The 26,359-nt window shown below is 45.2% G+C and overlaps 1 protein-coding gene across 4 annotated transcripts; it reads left to right on the top strand.

The window, feature by feature from the left end:
• Positions 1 to 604: 604 nt before the first annotated feature.
• Positions 605 to 26,359, top strand: TSNAXIP1 (translin associated factor X interacting protein 1). Of its 4 annotated transcripts, XM_027847506.1 has the most exons (16): positions 605 to 762; positions 12,693 to 12,792; positions 13,350 to 13,456; positions 14,086 to 14,212; positions 16,173 to 16,266; positions 18,024 to 18,220; positions 18,699 to 18,834; positions 19,584 to 19,753; positions 20,340 to 20,499; positions 21,280 to 21,410; positions 21,670 to 21,795; positions 22,200 to 22,361; positions 23,546 to 23,655; positions 24,363 to 24,486; positions 24,934 to 25,040; positions 26,003 to 26,359. In XM_027847506.1, exons 1-16 carry the CDS (start codon positions 710 to 712, stop codon positions 26,220 to 26,222), a joined length of 2,124 nt encoding a protein of 707 aa, XP_027703307.1. In that variant the 5' UTR covers positions 605 to 709; the 3' UTR covers positions 26,223 to 26,359. The 4 variants fall into 4 exon arrangements, with proteins under 4 accessions (XP_027703307.1, XP_027703331.1, XP_027703314.1 ...); XM_027847530.1 differs by lacking the exon at positions 13,350 to 13,456; XM_027847513.1 differs by lacking the exon at positions 21,670 to 21,795.

Raw genomic sequence — 26,359 nt, 5'->3', positions numbered from 1 at the left:
TATTGTGTCACAGAGAGGCGGGGGTAGACAAGCACCGGATCCGCCGCACCCAGCCAATAAGCTGCGCGCCCACGGAGGCCGCAGGGAAACTGAGTTCGACTTGCGCGTCCACACGCGTGTCTTCCCTTCGGAATGACTACATGTCCCACAGTGCCGGCGGCCTCAGGGGCGGCCCAAGTTCATTCGGCAGGGCGGACGCGCACAGCTTGCTGGGAATGGTAGTCCGTATCTCTTCAGTTGGAACCCTGTCAAGTGGAAACTTTCGGAGGGCAAAAACTACAATTCCCTAGAGGAAAGCGGCCTCGGCCTCTCAGCCTTCGCCACACCCCCGAAGCCACAGTCATTCTGTTGCCTTGGAGCGTGTTAACTTGTTTGTCTCTAATTACTACTTGTCACCTGTGTGAGTGTCCTAGGCAAGTCTCCCCCAAGCGGACGTGACTTTCTCCAGGCGATTACATGTGTCTTTACTTCCACGACCTCCGATACAAGGGGCCAGAGCTGCTCCTAATCGGGGGTAGGGAGCCTGACCTAGCTGCGTGCCGCGCGACTCAGGCAGTATCGCGGCCACCCCCGTGCTCGGGGGTCTTCTCCAGGCAGCGTTTCCACGGCGACAGACTGTAAACAAATACCGGCTGAGGCTCCTGGAGTCAGCCGCTGTAGGTTGCGGGCGAGCGGTTGATGCCCTAGGAGAGGGACGGGCCCCCAGACTATGGCTCTCCCTCGACCGGCAAGCGATATTACTTTCTCCCAAGCAACAGAGAGGTATGGCTTGGGCAGAAGCTTGATTCCCCCTTCTTGCTTTCTCCTTCCGGGAGAGCTCCAGCCCGGTCTGGGTGAACCCAAGAGAAAGCTGGGCTCAACTGCAGGCGGGCAAAGCTCGTACCCTGCCTGCAAGAGACTGGCTCTCGCTGTGAGAGTGCCCAAGTTTATTAGGATAGTAATTGCAAATAATAACTAGTATTTACATAGCGCTTTAGGTTTCCAAAGTGCTTTGTACATGGTAGATGATTTGGTCCTCACAGCCCTGTGAGGTAGGTGCTAGTATTTATTCCCATTTTATAGAAGAGGAAACTGAGGCATACCCTGATTCAACAAATGATTCAGTAAACCCGGAACAACTACAAAATCCTGGGTTTGGCTTTTAAACCCTTTTATAACCTGTCCTTTTCTTACCTTTAAAGTCTAAATTACACCTTACCTCCCTCTTCTCCTCTATCCTCCAACTCTGCTGTCCATTGACACTGAACTTCTTGCTCTTTATCTCCCTACTCTTGGCGTTTTCACTGGATGTCCCCCATGCCTGGGGCTCTATCCTTCCTCATCTCCACCTCCTGGCTTCCTTCAAGTGTCTGAGGCCCACCTTTGGCAAGAAGCCTTTCAGGGCTTCCTTATTTCTAGTGCCTTACCTCTGAGACTATCTCCCGTCTATCCAGTATGTCTTTTCTTTGTACAAAGTTGTTGGCATATTGTCTGCCCCATTAGACTGTGAGTTCCTTAGTAATATCCATCTCCTTAGTTGATCCATCTCCAGAAAAAGAACTGACGAGCTCTTAAGTGAAGATTGAAGCACTTTATTTTATTTATTTTTCATTTTCTTTACTTTTCTTGCTTTTGTTTTGTTTCATTTTTTTTTTGTAACATGGCTAACGTGGAAATTAGTTTTGAATGACTTCACATGTATAATTGACATATTGCTTGCCTTCTCAGTGGGTGGGGGGAAGGGCTGGAGGGACGGAGAGAATTTGGAACTCAAAATTTATAAAAATGAACATTAAAAAAATAAAGCAAAGAAATGGATATTAAAAACAATAATAGCTAGCATTTCTATAACACTTACTATGTGCCAGGTACTACTATAATCCCCATTTTACAGTTGAGAAAACTCAGGTTAAATAACTTGTGCAGGGTCACAGAGTCGATATGTGAGGACAAATTTGAACTTGGGTCTTCCTGACTTCAGGCTCCTCTCTCTATCCACTGGGCTACCTAGCTGCCTCCTTGCAAGCAGGGACTGGCACTGTCTTTCCTTGTACCCCAGTGCTTACCATAGTGTCTGACACATAGTAGGCACTTAAAAAATGCTTGTTGACTTGACTTGAAGCTAAGCTAGGTTAAGGGACTTGCCCAGGATCACACAGACAGAAAGTGGCTGAGGCCGAGATTTGAACTTTGGTTTTCCTTACTCCAAGCACACGCTTTATCCGTTACTGACACCTAGTGCCCACTCCATTAGTTTGGAGTCATGGAATAACTCTTATTTCCATGGTGTCTTAAGGTTTGCAAAGGGCTTCCTCACACCAGCCCTGTGAAGTATGTATAATCCCTACCAGTATTATCCCTCTCCTCATATTTCAAGATGACAAAACTGGGACTTTGGTAGCTGAAACCATTTACCCTGGGGCACAGAGGGCCTAGTAAAGTGTCAGAGGCAGATTCGAATCCAAGGTTGCCTGACTCCAGCTCCAATTCTTTCTTTCTGTTCTACTCTCCTGTGTCTCTCACAAGATTTAGAGCTGGAAGAGATCTTGGAGATTTAGTCCAACCTCTCATTTTAGAGAGGAGAAAACTGAGATCCAGAGTAGGGAAGTGATTTGCTCTAAGTTACACAAGTGACAGAGCCAAGAATAGACCTCTCAGCTTAAAAACAGAGAAGGAAATTGGGACCTGGAGAAAAGAAGAATTTGCTCCAGATCACACAGGTTAAATTCGAGGTGCAGTCCTATTAGGTGGAGAGATTCACCGATAATAAAAAAACCTCTTGCTTCTATAGCACTTAGGATGACACAGTTTAAAACTGGAGTGGTCCTTAGGCCTCAAAACAATCAAAACTCTACATTTTACAAAGGGATAAATTAAGGCCCAGGATGGTCACGAGTCTTGCCCAGAATCACACAGCTGGAAAGTAAGAGAGCAAAGTTTTCTGACTTTGAATCTCTTGTCCTTTTCACCACTTCTCACATCCTATCACACTCCCCCTCAGTTCCCATCTCAGCTCCATTACCATTCATTTGTATGTCCTTAGGAAGATCACTTCCTTTCTCCGGGTTTCAGCTTTCTCATCTGTAAAATTAGCAGGTTGGACTAGATGATCTCCACAGGCCTTCCCAGTTCTTAAATCCAACGATGCCTTTCTTGAAGTTCACGAACTGCACAAAATCAGTTAAAGTGATACTGCTCCCAGCCCCTAGCGCCCCAAGAGGTAAAGGACAATAAGGATACACAAACAGTTAGGATGTCCTGTGAACTAATACCTACATTCATTGAATTAAGTAAAACACAAGGGATTTGCAGTCAGCCTACATTCAAATCCCAGATCAGATAACTGTATGGTCTTCTCAAGTCACTGTTCCTCATTTGCAAAGTAAAACCTATGAAGTTATCTTTCATATCAGCTATTGGCAAAGGGGGAGGTGCATGTTGGTAGCTGTTGAATGAAGAGGCCTTAGAAGGTGAAAGGTGTTGATGATGAAGATGAGGACCTGAATCAGGGCTTCTTCACAGAGGATTTTTCCCATTGTTTTCACAGGTTCTATAAATGATGAAATGCTTTGGGCATAATAAGTTCCTAATAAATGGTTGTTGAGTTAATAAATACTCACCCCACTGCCCTGTGCCAAAACTTAAGAAAACCTGTTATCAAATCTGGCCTCAGATACTTACTAGCTATGGGCAAGTCACTTACCCTCTGTTTGCCTCTGTTTTCCTTAACTATGAAATGGGGATACTAATAGCATTTACATCCCAAAGTTGTCGTGAGGATCAGGTGAGATAATATTTGTAAAGTGCCTGGCACATAGTAGACACTATAGTAATGTTCCTTTATAGGGGCAGCTAGGTGGTGCATTGGATAGAGCACTGGCCCAGGAGTCAGGAGGACCTGAATTCAAATCCCAGCCTCTGACACTTACTAGCTGTGTGCCTCTGGGCAAGTCACTTAACTCAGATTGCCTAGCCCAAAAAAATTTTTTTAATGTTCTTTTATTAAGGAGCTCACTGTCTAATTGGGAAGATAATATGCCAACAACTTTGTACAACGAAGATAAATACTAGATCAGTTGAAAAGAATCCAGTATGGTCTGGGTTCAGATATTGGCTCTGATACTACTACTTTGAACTTGGGCAGGTTGAAAAATAAGAACCTAGAACGAGTTTATTTCTAAGGCCTCATCTCGAAGTGTAACCTCTGTTATGCTTGATCCTTGGGATTTCTCATCAGGGGGAAAAAACCCTGGCCACAGGTATTTGTATTGGCACCAGCTGAATTCCCCTTTGTTTTGCCTGGAACTTCGAATCCATCTAGAAGGGTGTGAAATGCTGAGAAGCAGTATCATGACCCATTCTCATGGTACCCTCCTTTCGATGAGATTCTGAGTGCTGTAAGAAGTTACCAGCTGTTAATAGGAAGGGAACAGTAATACCCCCTGCCCTAAGGCAAGTCAAGTCCAGAATGCGACCCCACTCTCTTTAAACCATTTTGAAATGGAACTGAAGAGAAACCCTTTCCATTGGGACTGGTGGAGAGATGGAGGGATGCGGGAACAAAATGGAATTGCTTCAACACAATCTGGCTCCAATGGAGACAACCCTAACTACCTACCCATGGGGCTGGAACCCTGTTGGAATTTGGTAGACCACTGAAGATGGGAGAACAGCACCACCTAGAGGACATCTGTTCTTATTGGTTCCCTGAAAGCTTGGCCCCCGTCCCATCTGCCCCTTAGAGAGAACTCATAAACTCAGCCTGTCAAGAGTAGCACTGAGAGTTATTTGGCTCCACACAGTTTTTTCAAGTTATCATTTATTTATTTTTAACATTTTTTTCTTTGTAAGTTTTGGGTTCCAAATTCTCTCCCTCCCTCCCACCCCTTCCCCTCCTACTGAAAAGGCGAACGAAATGATATCAATTAATTATACATGTAAAATGATGCAAAATCTATTTTCATATTAGCCATATCACCAAAAAAAGGTAAAAATAATAAAGAAAATTATACTTCAATTTGCACTCAGAGTTCGTCAGTTTTCTCTCTGGAGGTAGATAGCATTTTTTCATCATACATCATTTGGAATTGTCATGTATCACTGTATTGATCTGAGTAGCCAAGTTTTTCAGATCGTTACAACATTGTTGTCACTGTGCACGATGATCTCCCAGTTCTTCTCACTTCACATTGCATCAGTTCACTTAGGTCTTTTCATGGTTTTTCTGAAACCACCCCCTTCGTCATTTCTTATAGCACAATAAGTTACTCCATCATAATCATAAGCCACAACCTGTTCGGCCATTCTGAAATTGATGAACATCCCCTCAATTTACAATCCGATTATTTGCCACCAGATAAAATAACTGCTATAAATATTTTTGTACAAATAGGTTCTTTTCCATTTTTAAAAAATCTCTTTGGGAAGGGGCAGCTAGGTGACACAGTGGATAGAGTACCAGCCCTGAAGTCAGGAGCACCTGAGTTCAAATCTGGCTTAGACCAAATATTTGACACTAGCTGTGTGACCTAGACAAGTCACTTAACCTCAGTTGCCAAAAAAAAATCTCTTTGGGATACAGACCTAGTAGTGGTATTGCTGGGTCACAAGATAATGCAGTTTTATAGTTCTGAATTGTTCTCCAGAATGGTTGGAGCAGTTCACAACTCCACTGTGCATTACTGTCCCTGTTTTTCCATATCATCCTTCAGCATTTATCATTTTCCTTTTCTATAATAATAGCCAATTTGATAGGTGTAAGGTGGTACCTCAGAGTTGTTTTAATTTGCATTTCTTTAGTCAATAATGATTTAAAGCATTTTTTATGACTATAAGTAGCTTTGATTTCTTCTTCTGAAAGCTGCCTATTCATATCAATTGGGGAACGGCTCTTTTTTTATGTATAAATTTGTTTCAGTTCCATATATATTTGAAAAATGAGGCCTTTATCAGATCAACTTGCTGTAAAAATTTTTTGTATCATTGCATTGGTTTTTTTATTAATTTATTTTGATTTATCAATAATCACTTCCTTATGCTTTTGAGTTTAAAATTTTTCTCCCCTTCCTCCCCACTACCCTCCCCAAGACAGTGCACAATCTGATATAGGCTATACATTTACATTCATATTAAATATATTTTCATATTAGTGATGTTGTAAGTAAAGATTAGAACCAATAGGAGGAACCATCAGAAGGAGGAAACAAAGCTCAACAGATGAGAAAAAAAAATAGCAATTCAACTTTCATAGTTCTTTCTTTGGTTGTGGATAGCATTTTCCATTACAAGGCCTCTGGAGGTGTCTTAGATCCTTGTATTGCTGGGAAGGGTTAAGTTTATCAATATTAGTCATCACACAACGTGGCTGTTATTGTGTACAACGTTCTCTTGGTTCTGTTCACTTCACTCAGCATCAGACCATACAAGCCTTTCCAGGTTTTTCTGAAGTCAGCCTCTTCATCATTTCTTATAGCACTATAGTATTCTATCACATTCATATACCACAACTTGCTCAGCCATTCCCCAATTGATGGGCATCCTCTCAATTTTCCATTCTTTGCCACCACAAAAAGAGCTGCTATGGATATTTTTATACATGTATTATTCCATTGTTTATGGTACCTTTTAGCAAAACATATTTTCCCTGATTTTCTTTTTTAATTAGGTCTATTTTTGCTTTTGCTGAAATCATGATTGCTACCCCTGCCTTTTTTTTTTTTACTTCAGCTGAAGCGTAATAGATTCTGCTCTAGCCTTTTATATTAATTCTCTGTGTATCTTTCTCTTTCAAGTGTGCCTCTTATAAACAATGTATTGTTAGTTGCTTTTTTCTGATACATTCTGCTATCTGCTTTCCTTTTATGGGTGAGCTCATCTCATTCATATTCAGTTATGATTATTAACTATGTACTTCCCTCCATCCTATTTTCTTCTGTCTGTTGTTTTCTTTATTTTTTTTTAATCTTATCCCTCCTCAAAAGTCTGTTTTGCTTCTGACCACTGCCTCTCTAAATCTGCCCTCCTTTTTATCATCTCCTCCTCTCCCCCACCCACATCTCTAGTACCCTTCTCCTCTTATTTCCTTATTGGGTAAGATAGATTTCTACACCCAGCTGAGTGTGTGTGTATATTATTCACTCTTTGAACCATTCTGATGAGAGTGAGGTTCAAGCCTTGCCTCCCACTCCCCCCACACTGTAAAAGTTCTCCCTTGCAAGCCTCTTTTAGGTGAGAAAATTTTCCCCATTCTACCTCTCTCACCTTCTCCCAGTGCAGCTCACTTTTTCGTCCCTTCATTTTTTTTTTAATCATCCCAACATAACTGACTCACATTTATGCCTTGTCTGTGTAGACTCTTTCTAACTGTCCTAATGACAAAGTTCTTAGGAGTTACATGTATCATCTTCCCATATAGAAATATAAACAGTTTAACTTTATTGAATCCCTTATGATTACTCTTTCAGGTTTACCTTTTTATGCTTCTCTTGAGTCTTATGTTTGAATGTAAGATTTTCTATTCAACTCTGGTCTTTTCATCAAGTATGCATAAAGATCCTCTATTTCATTAAATTTCCATTTTTTCCTCTGAAGGATTATGCTCAGTTTTACTGGGTAGGTGATTCTTGATTATAATCCTACTTCCTTTGCCTTCCAGAATATCATATTTCAAGCCCTCTGATCCATTAACTTGGAAGCCACTAAGTCTTGTGTGATCCTGACTGTGGCTTCATGATGTGTCAATTATTTTTTTTTTTTTTTTGGCTGTTTGCAGTATTTTCTCCTTGACCTGGGAGCTCTGGAATTTGTCTATAATATTCCTGGGAGTTTTTAATTTGAGGATCTTTTTTCAGGATGTAATTGGTGTTGTTTTTTTTTTTTTAATTTCTACTTTGCTCTCTGGATCTAAGATATCAGGGCAGTTTTCCTGTATAATTTCTTTTTTGGGGGGGGGGGGGGGTTGGTGAGGCAGTTGGGGTTAAGTGACTTGCCCAGAGTCACACAGGTAGTGAGTGTTAGGTGTCTGAAGCCAGATTTGAACTCAGGTCCTCCTGACTCCAGGGTCGGTGCTCTATCCACTGCGCCACTTAGCCTCTCCCTCTTGTATAATTTCTTGAAATATGATGTCTAGGCTCTTTTTTTAATCATGGCTTTCAGGCAGTCCAATAGTTCTTAAATCATCTTTCCTCACTCTATTTTCCAGGTCAGTTATTTTTCTGATAGTTTATATTTTCTTCTTTTTTTTCATTCTTTTGATTTTGTTTTATTTCTTGATGTCTCATAGAGTCACTAGCTTCCAATTTTAATTTTTAAGGAGTTATTTTCTTCAGTGAATTTTTATACCTCCTTTTCCATTTGGTCTATTCTGCTTTTTAAGTAGTTCCTTTATCCAGTGAATTTTTGTGCCTTTTTACCAAGCGGTTAATTCTCTTTTCATAATTTTCTTGCATCACCCTCATTTCCTTTTCCAATTTTTCCTCTATCACTCTTTTTTTAATTAATTCCCTCTACCACTCTTATCTCTTTCTTTAACTTTTCCAGGAATTCTTGCTGTCCTTGGGTCCAAGTAGCATTTTTATTTGAGGCTTTGCTTGTAGCTGTTTTCATGTTGTTGTTTTTTTCCTAAGTTTATGTCTCAGTCTTCTCTGCCACTGTAGTAGATTTTGATGGTCAAGTTATTCTTTTATTGTTTGCTCATTTTTTCCAGTTTATTTCTTGGCTTTGAACTTTATGTTAAAGTTGGGCTCTGCTCACCTGGGTGTGGGGAGGCCCTGTGTGCCAAATTTTAGGCTTTTTTGTGCTACTGTTTTCAGAGCTAGTCATGGGGATCTGCAAGTTTTTAGTGCTTCCAAGGTGATGTGATCTGGGGAAAGGAGTGGTCACTGCTGTCCTGGTCTGTGTTCTGGTCTTTACCCAGGAAAGGTCCTGCTTTCCTCCAGCCACAAGTGCTAATGCTGCTCTTGGCCCTGGAACTATGACCACATCCCTTGCTCTCCTGCAGTCACAAGTGCTAGAGCTCCCCTCTGCCTTAGAACTGTAACCAGGAACCCTACTCCCTTGTGACTGACCACAAGCACTCCTCTCTGTCCTGGAACTGCAGCCCAAAACTGCATATGCACAATATGCCGATCAGCTACCAGTCAGCACCGGCTGCACCCAGTGCCAGCAAAGGGCATCCTTTAATCTCTTTCTGACCAGTTAATGCATCTGGGCTGAGGGCTCCCAAAGCAGCTACTGCTGCTTCTACAGCCTTCACAGCTGCCTCAAAGGCCGGCTGCTTGGTGTTCCTGCCAAACTCTGGGCCAGCTCCCACTCCACTGTCAGAAATCTCTCTTTGTGACCTCCTAGGTTGTCTTAGGCTTGAAAGATGACTCACCCTGACCTTGCTGGCTCTGCTGCCCCAAAATTTGATTTGAGGAATTATTTTAAAGTTGTTTCGAGGGAAATGTTGGAAGAGTTCAGTTGGGTTAATGCCTGTATCCCTCCATCTTGGCTTCCTGTCCCATTAGCAGTCCACACACTGGGTTCTTCATCGGGTTAGGCTTCAGGCTGTCTGCACATCTCTGGCCTCTCTCATTGTTTACTCCTGAACCATATTTTCCAAAACTGCTTTTGCCATCCTCCCCTATATCTGTTTTGTTGAAGTCCCTTATGCCGCTTTTGTAACAAAGTCATCAAATGTTAAAGTATATGTAGATTGTACATCACACCTATCAGATTGGCCAACATGACAAATCAGGAAAATAATAAATGTTGGAGAACATGTGGAAAAATTGGAACACTAATGCATTGTTGGTGGAGTTGTAAAATGATCCAGCCATTTTGGAGAGCCATTTGGAACTATGCCCAAAGGGCTATAAGACTGTGTATACCCTTTGACCCAGCAATAGAACTTCTAGGGCTGTATCCCAAAGAGATCATAAAGATGGGAAAAGGACCCACATGTACAAAAATATTTATAGCAGCTCTTTTTGTGGTGGCAAAGAATTGGAAATTGAGAGGATGCCCATCAATTGGGGAATGACTGAGCAAGTTGTGGAATATGAATGTAATGGAATACTATCATGCTATACGAAATGATGAGCAGGAGGACTTCAGAAAAAGCAGGAAAGACTTGTATGGACTGATGCTGAATGAAGTGAGCAGAACCAGGAGAACGTTGTCCACAGTAACAGCCACATTGTGCGGTGACTAACTTTGATAGACTTAGCCCTTCTCAGCAGTGCAAGGATCTAAGACAACTCCCAAAGTCTCATGGTGGAAAATGCTATCCACATCCAGAGAAAGAACTATGGAGTTTGAATGCAGATCGAAGCCTACTATTTGCTATTTTCTTTCTTGTGGTTCCTCCTATTGGTTCTAATTCTTCCTTACAACATGACTAATATGTTTAATAGTAATGTATATGTATAGCCTATATCAGATTACACACTTTCTTGGGGAGGGAGGGGGAGAAAAATTTTAAACTCAAAAGCTGATGGAAGTTATTGGTGATAAATCAAAATAAATTAATAATAAAAAGAGAAATACAAAAAAAAAGTATATGTAGATTGAGCATGGGGCCTGAAGTCAGGATGACCTGAGTGCAGATCTAGCATGGGCGAATGACTTAACCTCTTTCTGCCTCAGTTTTCTCCATGGTAAAACAGGGATGGATAATAATAGTACCTACCTCCCAAGGCTGTTGTGAGGATCAAATGAGAGAATATTTGTAAAGTGCCTGGCACATAGTAGGTGCTCTAGAAATGCTATTATTATCAGAGCACTAAGAGGTTAAATAACTTGTCGAGGCTCACTCAGCTCCGGCTTGAGCCCAGGTCTTCCTGTCTCTGAGGCCCATTCTCTGTCCTCTAAGCCAGGCTGCTGCTCCACTTCTTGGCGATGTGCTTTGTCAGGGTTGATCATGAGCACTGCCATATGTCCCATGGAACGATGTTTTGGGTTGGCCCTGGATGTGTGACTAACCAGGCCCTCTGGCTTGATCGAGCCCTCCAGTGAGAACCTGTGAGCCCTCCTTCCGTTAAGCGGCAACTGCCTTTTGTCTTCCAGTTTCCCTTGTAGTAAGCATGACAAAACTGAAGTGAGCCAAGAGACTCCTCCCGTAAAATAGCGGAGCATATCTGGATGGAGAGACCGCTGACTCGAGTCAGAGGCTTGGCTTCGTGGTGTGTCCCTGTGGCCTCAGACAAGTCCTTTGACTTCTGTGGACCTCGGTTTCCTTACCTGTAAATTGAGAGGGCTGCACTAAATGGTGCCCAAGTGCCTTCCGCCCCCAGACCTGTGGTCTTATATCACCCACTCTCAGCCACCTGGACAAGGATCTCGCATTAACAGCGCTAATAGCCATGGGGATCTTAATAGAGAGGGATTGTTAGTACTTTCTGTTATTCTGCCGATGTCTCTGAAGAAAGAGAAAAGGCCGCCCTGGGTGAGGAGCCGCTGGGCACCGTTCGAGGCTGGTCCTCGGAAAGGACGGAAGACAGTCTGTGGTTGGGGCCATGCATGCGACCTTTCTGGGATGGCAGAAACCATCCAGACTGGGGGCTGCTTTACAGTGGCCTCGGCGAACCTTGGTGAGGCATGAGAACACGATTCTGTGAGGGAAGTTTCTAGTTATTGCTAACATTAGCCATTCATCTTTTAAGAAAAGCTTTACATTTCACATTTTCCTTACAAACCCTGTGAGGTAGACACAGCGAGGATTATCATCCCCATTTTACAGATGAGCAGATGGAGGTCAAGGGACTTTGTTCACAGTCACACAGCTACTCAGGAAGAGAACCAGGGCCCAAACCTAGACTTTCCAAACTCCCCGGGCCAGGGTGTTTTCCTTTTCCTTCCACAAGTCTAATCTGCTGCCCTCCTTAGCACGTCTGGCTCCAGTACTTGTCCTGTTCTGCTTCCATTAGTCACTAAACATTTTTTTTTTTTAGTCAATTGAAGGTTAAGTGACTTGCCCGGGGTCACATAGCTACTGAGTCCAGATTTGAACTCAGGTCCTCCTGACTTCAGGACTGGTGCTTTATCCACTGTGCCACCTAGCTGCCCCTCTGTCACTGAACACTTATTAAGCACTTACTGTGTGCCAGGCATTATGCTCTGAGAAACTCTAACTATTTATCTAATGCCAAGAGATAACCAAAACTCATGATTTTAGGACTAGTGAGAAACTGACCCAGGACCAAAACACAGATCCTGGGACTCCAAGCTCTTTCTACTTCAGAATAACCTGTAAAGTTCCACCCCGCTCCAAGACCTCTCACCCCATAACCCTTCCTTCACCGCTGGGCCAGTGACTGCCTGAGGCTTCAGGAAATTCGGGAAAGATCCACTCTCCTCCTTTCTACTTACCACAGACTGCCTCATCACCCCCACCACATCTTCCCACGGTGCCCAGTTGGTATTTTTTTTGTCTCTTTCTATCTGGCAGCCAAAACACTTGGATGAAATGCATGACAAAGCAGGCTGATGTGAGCACTTTGTCCTGTACTTGTGGTAGGCAGACCTCTAGGCTAGGATGTGCTGGTGAAAAGAAGAAAAACGTTTCCAGGGAAGAACAGAGTAGGTGCCCTGGACACTTCGTTTTCTCCATTGGTCTCCACGAGGTGGAGGAAGGGAAAGGGGTGGAGCCCATCGATGCTTCTGTATTTCTCCTCTACAAAAGCCCTGGGGTATCCGATACCCAATGACAGGCTCTTGTCATTCTTCTCATTCAGAGACCATCTTGCTCATCCTACAGTAAACACCACATCCAACCCTCTCCCAGATGCCAAGACTCTCTATAAACGTAAGATCTTTCAGCACCGCAAAACTCCGGTGAGTGGGCATTTCCTATCAGCATCCTCCCAAGGTAGCTGACAGGCTGGGGTGCCCAAGCTAGCTGGACCCACTGAACTCTTCCCCTCCTCCATCTCAATGATGGGAGGGTGACATGCAGAAGCTATGGGGCCCTCCAACGGTGCAGCCAATCCACAGTGAGGGTGCTCCCCGTGCTATATGCAGGCAGCCCCTGGCATCTCTATTAGCCAGTCCCCACGCCCAGAGGTTAAGGGTCACGTGCACAGTCACAACCTAGGCAGAGTGAGAGTGAGGGCTCTGAATGCAGCAGTATTTCCATGAAACCAGACTTCCTCACAGTCCATTGGCCAACAGGCATTTATTAAATAGTGCCCTGTGCTAGGCACTGGGCTGAAGCAGAACCCCACCCTGCTCACGGGAGCTGACAGTCCAGTGTAGGGGACAGCACCCAGCAGCCATGTACTCACAAGATACAGGCCAAGTCAGTGACTGGGAGGTTGGAGGTCAGGAAACCTAGAGAGCCCCGGGCTAGGGGCTCAGCAAAGCGAGGTATCTCTCTTGAACCTATTTCTCAGCCGCTTCATTTTTCCACGGGTGGCCGTCTCTCCTCATGGCCTGCGTATGCCAGTGCACAAGTTATCTTACAGAACCGCAAACCCTGCTCAACCACCAACAAAACAGGGTAAGCATGTGGGAGCAAGCATACACATGCACATGCATTCACACTCAACAGGCACACACATATATGTACACATGCCTACTCAAGCACACAGCTTCACACAGATGCTCACACACAAACTCTCACAATGCAAATGTGCACCCATATGTACGCATGCATGTGCTCACACACGTGTACACACATTAACATATACATATGCGCATGCATGTATGTGCTCCTTCTTTCCAATCAGGCCAGCCTGATGTGCGTTCTTGAACTCTTTCTGTATCTGGAGCTCTCTAGAAGGGCTGTCTAGAAGGGTATGGCTGTCACTGTACAAAACAGGGGGTCCATGTGGCAGGCCAGATTTTTCCAAGGTGATCCCAGCCTTTCTGCTCTCTTCCTACCGGATGCCTGGAGTAACTAGCGCTGTGGCCACTTCATTCAGGTGGTTGTTTCTAAATACTCTGCACGTGAACAGAGCTGAGCTTCTTCTGGGCTGCAGACTGTCCAGAGGGCCTGGGGGCCGGGGGGTGCTGGGAGGTGGGAGAACTGCCCCACGGATGAGAAATATCCCTTCCCAAAAAGTAAATTGATCTAGGCTTCTGTCTGCAATGAAGAACCAACCTCCTTCCCAATGCTGTTTCCCACAGGGCCAGAGACAAGGCCGCACTCAACATTTCAAAGCCGCGATACCTGGAACAGCTCGAAAACTACCTGAGGAAAGAGCTGCTTCTTCTGGACATGAAGAAAGACAACTCTGAGGAGCTCAAGCTCCAGGTGCGGCTGCTCCATCAGCCCTGGAGAAGGGGGTCCCTGGAGGAGGGAGCTCCTCACTGGGAAGCATCCTGGGGCTGAGAAGCCGCTGCCCAAGCCCTCCTGTGTGCACAAGGCCAATAGGGGGTTAGATTGGAGTCAGACCCTCAGGTCAGAGGAGATGTTGACCCCAGGAGAAAGTCTATAAATGACTGGCCAGAAAGGTGCAGTCCAACTCCAAGGCACAGGAGATACAAAAATAAAACAACAAAAAACAATCCCTGCCCTCAGAGAGTTTGTACTCTAATGGAGGAATGTAGGTCAGCGTTGGGGGATCAGGAGAGGTGTCCCCTAGGGTGTGGCACATGGACCTTGAAGAAAGGATTCTAAGAGGAAGAGAGTGCATTCCATATGTGAGGAAGACTGAGAAAAAGCCTGGAGGTAGAAGGAGGAGGAGTACTGAGTTCAGGACCTAAGATGGCCCATTTGGCTGGATATTAGAGTGCAGGAAGGGACATAAAGGCTGAAGCCAGACTGTGAAGGACTTTAAATACCAAATGGAGGAGTTTGGATCTGAAAAGCACCAGGGAACCACTGGACCTCTTTGGAGCAGGGCTGTGATAGGGCAAGGCCTCTGCTTGAGCAATGTCACTATGGCAGCTGCGTAGAGAACGGACCGGAGAGGGAGACAGGCTGGAGTCCAGATGTCCAGTTAGGAGGCTGTTGTGATAGTCTAGACAAGAAGTGGAGTGACCATCAATGGGATAGTGTCAATATGAGCGGAGATAAGGGATAGATAGGAGAAACAGTGCCAAAGTAAATCACTCAGACTGACTGCTTAGAGCCCAGCTGTTCAGAGGTCTCATCAGTGGCAGCCGACCCACTGAGATGAGCATACAGCAATGAGTCTTGGTGTTAAGACAGCTGACTTGACACTAGCTAGCTGTGTGACCTCAAGAAAGCCCCTTCCTCTCTCTGGGCCTCAGTCTCCTGATCTGTCAGATGAAGGACTTCAACTCTTTGCTACTCTGAGCTCTCCTAGAATTCAAGAATTCTGTGTTTCTCTTGAGTCCTTACTGAGAGGACAGCGGTTCTCACCCTTAAGGTTTCCAGGGGCGTCTCCAGACTAACCCATATGGGCCGTCCTCACGTGAGCGGCCACAACGTATGTGTCTACCCTCTGCTAAGCTACCCATTGACAGAGTAACATCCCTGCCTTTTAGCTTCTTACAGTCAAAGATGGATGAGACAGATGGATACAGATCACAAACTCACATAGGAAAAATCCTGACCTAGCACAGACTTTTAAAAAATAGGATTATGGCACTAACATTATCCATGCATCTTACAGAGTCAAGGAAATGCCATGTTTGAAGAAGGAGGGGTCAAAAGGAAGTCAGGGCCTCCTAGGATGTCAGAATTAGAAGAGATGGTAGAGACCATTCCATTCAGACCTCCTCAGCTGAAGCTGACAGAGGGTTAGAGAGGGCAAGCCCCTTGCCCAAGGTCTAAGCCAAGAATTATGGGAGAGCCAGAAGAAAACTCGGGTCTCCTCAGGTGCAGGGTGAAGCTTGAACAGAAGCCTCATAGGCTGAGACATGGGCATTGCTCCTGTCCCATCAGAGAGAAGGGGAAGGAAGGTGCTGCAGATAGAAAGACAGGAGAAGTAAGGGCAGAGTTAGGGGGTCATGGAACCTTACCTAGAAGACCCACAACCCCACCTGTGGGGGCCTGTAGAGAAGTAAGCCCGTCTTTGCTTGTACTTGGCAAAAGCAGTGACAGTGGCTGTGGTTGTCATGGGATTTTTGGTCATTTGTCATCCTCTTATCATCCAATATGGCCCCAGGGAATGGAAGATGGAAGAAGTCATATCTTCTACCCACTAAGTGCCCACAAAGGGCATTTCAGAGAGGTAGAAATAAGACGGAAGGTCTTCTTCCCTTGGCTTTCCCCCCATGGTTTGTTTCTCTCCTTTTTTCACCAGCCTTACAGAGAAATCTTTGAATTCTTTATAGAGGACTTCAAAACTTATAAGCCCCTGTTGTCTTCCATAAAGAACGCATATGAAGTCACACTAGGTAAGACCTTGGGTGCCACCCCTCCAGCCAGCATGTGTGAGTGTGTGCATAAGTGAGTAAGAGAGAGAGTGCATGGGTGCTGCCTTCAGTAGCAAACTGACCAGGTTCCTCTGAACATTGTGGTTCTGTAATTCTTGGAGGTCCTTCACAAGTACTAGCAGAGTCCTGACAACCAAATCGACAAAAATATGTTGACCAGTCAGTCTGATGCCTCTACAGTGAGGTTCACCGGGTAAGACCAGGTCATCATAACTACCCAGGGCGCCTCTTAGCTTCAGAGTGGTTCACACATTAATTTTCCCAATACCTTTAAGGGAGGGAGTTGGTCTTCATTCTCTGCCTCACAGAAAGGCAGTGTGGCATAGTCAATAAAGCGCTGTTGTCAGAACCAAGAAGATCTGGGTTCAAGTCCTGCCTATGACCCATATTGCCCTTGTAACCCTACACAAATCACTTCATCTCTTAGTATTCTAAGAAACTCTGGAGGACGGGGATTCTTAACCTGGGGTCCATGGATTTGTTATATTTTATTTTTCTGCTTTGATAACTGTATTATAATATAATTGGTTTCCTTGGTAGTACTGTGTATTTTATTTTATGCATTTAAAAACATTATTCTTGGGAGGAGCGGTCTATGACCAGGAAAAAAAAAAAAGGTTAAAAAAAAAACCTACTTTAAGACTGCAGAGAAGGTACTCTCCTGAAAGAAAAAACTATGGAGTTGGAATGCAGATCAAAGCATACTATTTGCTATTTTCTTTTCTTCTGTTGAGTTTTGTTTCCTCTTTCTGGTGCTTCCTCCTATTGGTTCTAATTCTTACTTACAACATCACTAATGTGAAAATATGTTTAATAGGAATGTATATGTAGAGCCTATATCAGATCGTGCGCCGTCTTGGGGAGGGTGGTGGGGAGGAAGGGGGAGAAAAATTTAAAACTCAAAAACTTACGGAAGTGATTGTTGATAAATTAAAATAAATTAATAAAAAAGAGAAAAAAAGTTGCTTAAAATATTATCGTACATACATATAGGACCTTTTCCTTTGATCTCTTTGGGATACAGACCTAGTTATGCTATGGCCAGGACTGGGTATAAAAAGCTTAGGGCTACAAAAAGCCATAAAACCGTGCATACCCTTTGTCCTGGCCTGGATACTAACTCAGGAATATTGCTCTGGATTTGTCTGGGCAGGTTGCTGTCTTAGCTGTGCAGCCTTCAGATATGAGAGTGTCTGGTCTCTAGTTAGGTAACCCAAGTGGTACCATGAAAGGAGCACTGGATTGAGTCAGACAACTCAGGTTCAAATAATGTCTCAGTTATGAAGCAACTGTGTGGTCTTAGGCAAGTCACTGGATCTGGATTTCTATGGATCTGCTTCCTAATCTATAAAATGGGGTTGGACTAGATTTTAATCCCATAATTTTTTTTTTTTTTTTTGCTTAGGCAGTTGGGGTTAAGTGACTTGCCCAGGGTCACACAGCTAGTAAGTGTCAAATGTTTGGTCCAATCCGGATTTGAACTCAGGTGCTCCTGACTTCAGGGCCGGTGCTCTATCCACGGCGCCACCTAGCTGCCCCTCATAATTTTTTTAAACACCTGTTTCCTAGAGTCCCCACCAATCAATCCAGTCCTTCTTGAAATGGTTGTTATCCAGATCACTTGTTCAGAGAGGACCTGAAGAACTGTCCCATACCCCCACACCCCTCGGTCAATACATCCCTGGACTGGAGGACTCATCTTCTCTGGCTTTGATCAGCTCACTTTAGGGAGAAGATTCGGTCTCTGGAGCCACTGAAAGCCATGCTAGTCAATGTGTCTGAAGACTGCAATGAAAAAATCCTGGCTATCAGGGCAGAGGAGAGATATGAAATCAAAATGTTGAAGAAAGAGAAAATTAACTTATTAAAGCTCATTGACAAAAAGAACGAAGAGAAGATCTCTCTGCAAACTCAAGTGGGTCTGATGGAGTCTGCCAAATCATTTCTTTCCCTGCTGACAAGGCGGGGTCCATAGAGGACCCTGTTGCTTAGGAAACATCTAACTGGTAGTGTCCAGCCCTACCTGAAAGCATATACTGAAACCTCCCTACTAGTAGACAGTCACAGTCCATGGGTCAAGAGGAGAAATATGTGTTCCCTCAGAGCTCCAACTCTGTCCCTCTGAATACCTTTCTTGCCTGGGTCTTAGAAACAGCTCCATTTCCCCTTACTCCTCTTCCTCAGTCCTAACTGAATCAATTCTACCAAGTCTCCACAAAGGTCATACATGCCTTGTTCTTCCAGTTGTACACATCTGGTAAGCAGGAGCATCATTACATTAAAAACTTCCTAGGCAGAGCATGCTCTGTTAGCTTCTCGTCGGGTCCAGGTAAGGTCAGAAAATTTGTGGCTGCCCCCAAGTATGGTCCAAGCTGAGCTAGTCTGTCCTCCAGGTGACCAAGCTACGGAAAACCTTGGCAGAGGAATATCTTCATTTCCTTAATGAACGAGATGCCAGAAGGATCCTTGTTGCTGATCTTAATGAGCTTCGATATCAGCGTGAGGACATGTCTCTTGCCCAGTCTCCAGGTAGATAAAACTCCTCTGGAGCTTCCTTTTTGGGTATAATCAGAAACAAAAGGAGGCATGGGTGGGGAGTGGTTCTGTAAGGTCTTCTGTGGTGGTAGGTACTGAGGAATGTGGGTGATCTCTAAAGTCAGAGAGAGTGGTTGCGAATCTCAGATCTGAACTTGCAAATCTTATCTATGAGATGGACAGATACGAAGGTGAAGCAGGGGATAAGGTGATCAGCTCGGGTTCTGCCTGAAGTAGTGCAGCATAAAGGAAAGATCAATAGATGGGAGCCCCTTCATCTAGGTTCCAATCCTGACCTTGCCACTTTCTACCTGTGTGACCCTGGGCAAGTCACTTAAGGTCTCTAAGCCTCAAACTCTTTATCTGTAAAATAAGGAAATTGAGTGAGATGATCTCTAAGGTTTCCCTCACTGACCAATCAAAAGGGATCCTTCCATCTTTGTCCCTTTCGTATGCACCAATCACATTCTAATTTGCATTATAGTTATTTGTGGTAGCTTATCTCCCCTACTCTTGGTAGGTTTGAGGTGCAGTTTACCATCTCTCCTTGTATTTGTCCCTCACACCCTAGCACAAAGTCTTACACAAAGTTAGAGATTCAGTGAAATTGAAAGACCCAGTGGCTGAAGCAACCTCAGATGGAACCGTCAAGAGGAGAGAAAGGGCATTAGATGTTTGGTTTTTTTGCTGGAACCTGGAGAGAATTAAGCCTGGGGCACTAACAGGGCTGATTATCTTTCAAGATGTGTGGGGAGAAGACCCTGTGAAGTTAACCCTGGCTTTGAAGATGGCTCGTCAAGACCTCACCAGAACTCAGAAGGAACTCAACACAATGAAGGCAAATTTTGGTGATGTTGTCCCCAGGAGGGATTTTGAAATGGAGGAGAAAAAAAACAAGGAATTATTTGAAATGGTGAGGCTATTTTCCCTACTGTAGAGCTGGATATTATGGGGAGATTGACTAGGGAGAGACATTCTTCCCTCGCAGCCCAATGTTGGAGGGGGGAGTTCGTTGTATTATATGATTTAGAGCTAGAATGAACCTTAACTATGATCTAGGCTGATACTTTTTGATAGATCATGAAATTGAGGCCAGAGGTAGCTAGGTGGTGCAGTAGATAGAGCACTGGACCTGCACTCAGAAAAACCCAAGTTCAAACCTAGATTCAGACACTCACCAGCTGTGTGACCATGGTCAAGTCATTTAACTTTTCCTTCAGTTTCCTTATCTGTAACATGGGGATAATAATAGTACCTATCTCTCAGTGTTGTTGTGAAGATAAAATGAGATATTTGTAAAGCATTTTGAAAACCCAAAAGCACTATATAATTGCTATTTACTACTATTATTAGCCAAGGTCACAGAGGTTCCAAGGAGCTAAGCAGGAACTCAACCAGAGGTCCTCTGACTTAAAAATCAGTGCTCTTTCCCAAATTCCACCACATGGTACTTCCTTAGGAGCCTCTAGTGTTTGACCTGAGCTGAACCTGTCTTCCAGGTAGAGAACTTAAGAAGTGACTTTCAAGACATACGAAAGGAGTACGACATGCTGCTACAGGTTCATATGACAATTGTAAGGGATAGGGATGAATTCTCCCGAGATCTGCAGGAGATACAACGGACCTCCACTCCCAGGCCCAACTGGTCCAAGTGTGAAGGTAGCCATCAGGTGGGGAGAGGGGCTTTGCTGGGGCCAAGACCTAGGGAAAACCCACTCAAAAACAAAGACCAAGCTGCAACATTAGCTCTTGCCCCTCTGGTGTAGGGTTGGATGGATTGGGGAGGAAAACCCGCCACAGTAGAACAGCCTGGGGACTTAGAATCTCAGTCATCAGTAAGCTATGGCAGTGATCAGTTCTTGGGCTACAATAACAAAAGCATGATATAAAAAAATGAGGAGGGGGAAGGTCTTCAGAGTATCGGGCCCTGGTCAGCCTCAGCTGGCACTGTGTTCAGGATGCCATATTTTAGGTAAACTGGAGCCCATTCAGAACAGGGTGACCAGCATGATCGGGGAAGACTTCTATACAAAGATTCATAAGGGGCCCAAAATGTGTTTAGCCTAAAAAAGCTAAGACCTGGCAGCAGGGGATGCAGTATGTTAAGTGGTTCCCAGTATTGAAGGGCTATCATGGCGAAATATTACTCTTGGGTTGTTTGGCCCCCAAGCTTAGACCTAGGAGCAGTGGAAAAAATTTCCTAATGATGCAAAGGCTGAGTCTGCTTGCTCCCTGAGGAGGTAGTGGGTGTTCGCATCACTGGAAGTCTTCAAGCAGAGGCTGAAAGATAGCTCGTTAGGAATACTGTAGATGGAATTCTGGCTTGGTTGTGGCTTGACTAGGTGACCTCCTAGAATTCTGATTCTCGGAGCCCTCTCTCAGCAAATGCTTGGTCCCTAGATTGATCAGCCCCCAGCTTCTTCCCTTTTTCTCTCACAGATGTGGTATCTGGGGGACAAGAACGCTGGCAGTTTTTGTCTCAAGGGAAAAGCAGTGACCAGCTTGTCAATGTGCTGCTGGAAGAGATTGGTTCAGGACTTCTTCGAGAAAGGGAGACCTTCCAAGGCCTGGTAGGACCTTTCCCTGGGGTTGGCCAGCACACGTTTCCCCTGCCCTCCAAGCTCTTTGAGGGGCAACTCCTGATTTTGTCTCTCTGGAAGTCCCATTTACACCCTGTGGCTTAGGGAGGGCTTTCAAATCTTAGTCAAAATTGGCCCAAGCTCTTTGAGTCAGCACACAGTAGATGCTTAGTAAATGACTTAAATTGAATTAATAGAAGCACGTTGGCTCAGAACTCCATGGTTGGTAGGAACATATCCCCTTTTCCAGGGCTCCACTGAAGACATCCCAGAGTTCCTCCGGTCCGGAGGGTTTGTCCGAAACAAAAAGCTAAGTAAAAAGGAGGTGGTGGACATTATCCAAGATGTCTGGAAAGAGCGGATGGCCGAAGAGCAGGTCCTCAGGCTGATTGTGGTTGGCAGGAGGGCAAGCAGTGGGAGGAAGAGTGGGTGGGTGGTGCTAATACTTCAGCAGAGTCAGACAGGAGAGGGAGGGTGAGAGGTGCCCCCACTCTCCTAGCCCAGGGAATGGAGAGATAAAGGGAACTGGCCTTCACAAGCTCTGTGAGGCTAGTGGTGGCAAGGGTGGTGGGGCTAGGATAGACACAGGCTTTTTTGGAAAATCATATAAGAAATTCATCTAAGATGAGAGGAAAGTCCTATGGCCTTAGGATAGAATTCTTAAGGGGCCCAATGAAATAAGCAGCTTTCCCAAGGCAGATGATGAAGCAGGCTTTGGAGGTCATCCCACCAGCTCCCTGACCACTTGACCTCCAACTTCACCCCTCCATTTCCTTGCAGAAAGAGAAAACATCCACCTTGGCCCGGTTTTTCCTCGACTACCTGAAAAAACGCTTTGGGGATGCCTCTGCCATGGACTGGTCCTACACAATTTTTGAAAATGTCAAACTCTTTCACTCCAGTGAGGTCATGAAGCAGTTCCATGATGTCCTCATGGGAAAGGTGAGCTTAACCCGTTACTCCCCAGAAAAAGAAAGACTGCCAAAAGAGAATCCACTCTGCCTAAAGTGGAGCAAGCAGAAGAGGGAAAAGAGCATAAGGTCAACGAAATCATCATCTCAGACCTGGAAGGAATCTTAGAGATTATCTAAAGCCACCATAATGTGACTAGAAAAGGCACTGATATAAAGAGGAGTCAAAAGAAAGTCCTGAGTTCCCATCCTAACCTTGATGTTAATGAGCTTGGACAAAAGCCATTGATGATGCTGGGCAAGTGCCTTGACTTAACCTTAGATTAGGTTAGGTCCTTCGTGCTCAAAGAGGACCAAAAATGATATCACTTAACTATGGTAAGAGCCAAGGTACAGTGTGTCCAACCATGGCTGATCAGAGCTCGGAATTTTCTACCACAGGTTGGGCACAAATAGTCCATGTGAACATTTGGGGTGGATTCTCTAAATTTAAGCATTTTGTATTTCTTTTGAACTACTTCAATTCTGCTTTGCTCATAGAGCACAGCACCTTCTCTGATGTGGGCACACCGTGCTGGGTGGTCCTGTGCCAGTGTCTCCCATGTCATGCAATTGATTCCAGAGTTCTTAAGAGAGGCCTTGAGAGTGTGTATCCTCGTCAGCTACCACGTGAATGCTTTTTGGCAAGCGTACGTTTTGCATTTGAACATGGTCAGCCCATCAGAGTTGCACTCTCTGAAGTAGAGCCTTGACTCAACCTAGGTTTCTGTTATCTAATCTTCAAAATGTGGCTTGGCACAGTGGGCATAGCACTGGATCCAGAATCAGAGCCCCTATCTCAGAGGGCCTGTCTTATTCCCCGAATCACTTCCCCTCAGTTTCCTCAATTATAAAAGATGCAGTCTGGTCTAGGTGACTTCTAAAACACCTTCCAGATCTGACCTATGGTCCTCTGGGCTCTGAAATGCCCTCTACAGAATTCCCTTCTATGAAATCTTCTCTATCCCCACCAACAGAGGAAGGGGTTTGGTCACTCCTGGGCAGCCAGCACCATCACCTTTTTTTCTCTCCTTCCTACCTTTCTCCTTTGCCCTGTAGACCCCTGAGGGTTTAGAGGAAGAGCTGTTGCCCCTCTGGGATTGTTTTTCCCATTAAAACCTGGGTAAGCTCCTGTAGGCCAATCTCTGGAGCCACAGACCAGGCTTTTTTCCCTAGGTGGACGAAAATGTGTACCTTGGCCAGAGAGAGCTCGTGTCCTATCTGCTGAAGGAGTTGACCAACAGCGACAGTCCAAATGAGGGAAACCTCACCCTAGATCAGTTCAGGTTGGAAAGGCCAGGGCCCTGGCTACCTCCTGTCCCCCTCCCACGCAACTCCTCCCTGCCCGAGTACTCAGGATTAGGATTTAGGAACAGTTGCCCCATGAGACAGATTCACGAAAGACAGGGACCCTTTTCAGTTTTTGGCTCAGCATCCCCAATATGTAACACTAAGCTCCTTGATAATATTGGTTGATTTGTTGAACTGATGTTCCACTGGAGCTTGAGGGCCCTGCAGAAAGAGAAAACATTGAGGCAGGCCACATGGCTCTACCTGCCCTGTCTCATAGAAGCCCTAAGTGAATGAGGGGAGGACATGTCTGAGTCTAGTTCCCCCTAGGCTTACCAAAATAAGAACTGAAAAAAAAAAATCTATGACAAATCAGTAAGAGCACATCTGGCCCATCACTACTACACCATCACCATGGACAGTCCCACTCCATTTGCCATTATCATACAGCTCCCACCACCCTTCATCCAAAACTATGGCCAGACTCGAGGGAAGGGGAAGAAAGAGACTATAAAAACAGAAAGACCTGGTCATCCTAAGCTCCTTGAGCCAGCAGGACTTTCATCCTCTTTGTAACACCAACACCTAGGCCAGGGTCTCTGCATACAATCATTGGATGGTGCTTACTAAATGTTTGTTGTATTAAAACTAGCCATTGGGTTGGTTCCTCTCCCACTGCCTGGTATCTTCTCTCACTATTCAGCATGGTGCTCAAGAATGCCTTCCCTCTCAAGACAGACGAACAGATTCAGGAGTTGTTGGAAGTGGCTGAGGTCCAGTTAGAGGGCATCCCCCGTGACGTTCACTACCGATTTTTGTTTGTTGAGGTAACACCAACAGCCTGCCCTTTGCCTTTGCCCAGTGTCCCATCCTTCAAGGGAGATCACTCCAGCCAGGGCTGCCCTCCCCAGAAAGCTCAGCCCCATACCACCAGGTTTAAACATTGTCACTTGGGTGTCTGGGCTGATCTTGCAAACTGAACTCCAGCAGCAAAATGGATGGGTTGGGGCTGGGATGGGAGAAGACGAAGCTTGGTTAAGCATTGAGGAAGGACTTTTTGTTCAATAGGAGCCTTCCTCCAAGCCTAAAGGGAGGGGATCAGTCTTCATTCCAGTCTCTCTCATCCTGAGCTCCCTTCGTAGGATTCCTTCTTACAAATGTGGAATGGGTGACTTCTTACAGTCTAGGGCATTCCCTCACCTGTCATGGCTGGCAGGGAGCCAGACCCAGAAGTGTTACACTGAGCCCTAACTAGGGTCTATGACCTCTCCCAGGATGAATTGGGTGCTTCAGGGCCCTTCATTCATAAACTGTGGGAACAGGCCGAAAATGAGAAGAAGGCCTATCTGCTGGACCTAGAGATAGAACTTGGGCCTAACAGGTAAGTGTACCCTTGTTGATTGCCAGATCAACACTTCTCTGCTCCCCTTATGCTTCTCTTGGTCCAGAAAAGCAACCTAACAGTTCACATCTACATAGCGTTTTAGGGTTTACAGACTTCTCACAACATTCTGTGATGCAAGTAATACAAATAGAGTCTCCATTTTATAGATGAGGAAGCAGGTTCAGAGAAGTGACTTGCCTGTGGTCAGGGCACTAGAGCCAGACCCAGGACTAAAATCCTGTCTTCTCCACTTTCTTAAAATTTTCCTCTGGTACCTTGTCCAGGTTTCTCCTTTGGCCAATCCCCCTCCCCGCCCCAACTTTGTATTTGACTAGGTGGCACCAGAGATAACTGTTCTGGACTCAGTCAGGAACACTCAAATTCACATCCTGCCTAAGACACTTATTAGCTGTGTGACCCTGGACAAGCATCAAACCTTGTTCAGCCTTAGTTTCCTCCTCTGTAAAGGTGGGGATACTAGCACCTACCTCCCAAGGCTGTTGTGAGGATCCCATGAGAAACTCTATTGAAAGCACGTCTGTAGTAGCTATAATTAAAAAAATGTCAGCTCCCCAAGGGCAAGGCCCTGATCTTTGCACAGTGCTTTACCCAGGCTGTTTGACAAATGTTTCCTATTGAATTCTGATTTCAAGTCCAGTGCTCACTCTTGCCTTCACCACTAAGCCATTCCTCATCCAGTATGTAAAATACCACTGGGCCAACCAGGCTCTTTGAAGGTTGTGACTTGAACTGCTACACCCGAGTGTGCTATAGAAGAACTGACTCGGGGCCCTACAGAATGTGCCCCCTGGGGCTGCTCTCCTCTCCTTGGGGGAGGGGCAGGAAATGCCATATGCGCCCCATGGAATTTGCTCCCTCCCTTTACCATCTGATGGTGCAGCATCTGGTGAGGGCTGGGAAGAAGCAAGCACTGCTGAGGTCTGTTTATTTGGGGCTAGGGCGGCTGAGACAACCCCAGAACGGCTACGCCATGCCCTGATTTCCATTGACCCCTCTCTGGATGAGCAAACTCTGGATAACTACCTGAGCCAGGCCTTCCAGACCCCTATAGCAGAATTGGAGCCAGAACAGAGCCAGCGACAAGATGTTCTGCTAACCCACTTACAAGCTGGAGCCATCAAGCGAATGGGCCCTCGGGAGCTTGAGCCAGCTTCCTAGACCCTCTCCCAGCCAACCAAAGTAAAAATCCTACCTTTGACCATGGAAGGAGGGGCAGAGGGACACAAGTCACTCCACACCACAGCCTTGTTTCCCTTCCCTTCCTCCACCCCATTACAAATGCAAAGATGCCTTAA

The sequence above is a fragment of the Vombatus ursinus genome, unplaced genomic scaffold (genome assembly GCF_900497805.2).
Source record: "Vombatus ursinus unplaced genomic scaffold, bare-nosed wombat genome assembly UNPS02005286.1, whole genome shotgun sequence".
Classification (NCBI taxonomy): Eukaryota; Metazoa; Chordata; class Mammalia; order Diprotodontia; family Vombatidae; genus Vombatus; species Vombatus ursinus.
This window is presented reverse-complemented; position numbering and strand designations above follow the sequence as displayed.

What these genes read in the sequence shown, in the direction of transcription:
- TSNAXIP1 (XM_027847506.1), top strand. Translation starts at nt 710, where the DNA reads ATGGCTCTCCCTCGACCGGCAAGCGATATTACTTTCTCCCAAGCAACA. An exon ending in TTCAGCACCGCAAAACTCCG is followed by an intron (nt 12,793 to 13,349) that starts GTGAGTGGGCAT and finishes CCTATTTCTCAG; the next exon opens with CCGCTTCATTTTTCCACGGG. An exon ending in GTCTCTTGCCCAGTCTCCAG is followed by an intron (nt 18,835 to 19,583) that starts GTAGATAAAACT and finishes TTATCTTTCAAG; the next exon opens with ATGTGTGGGGAGAAGACCCT.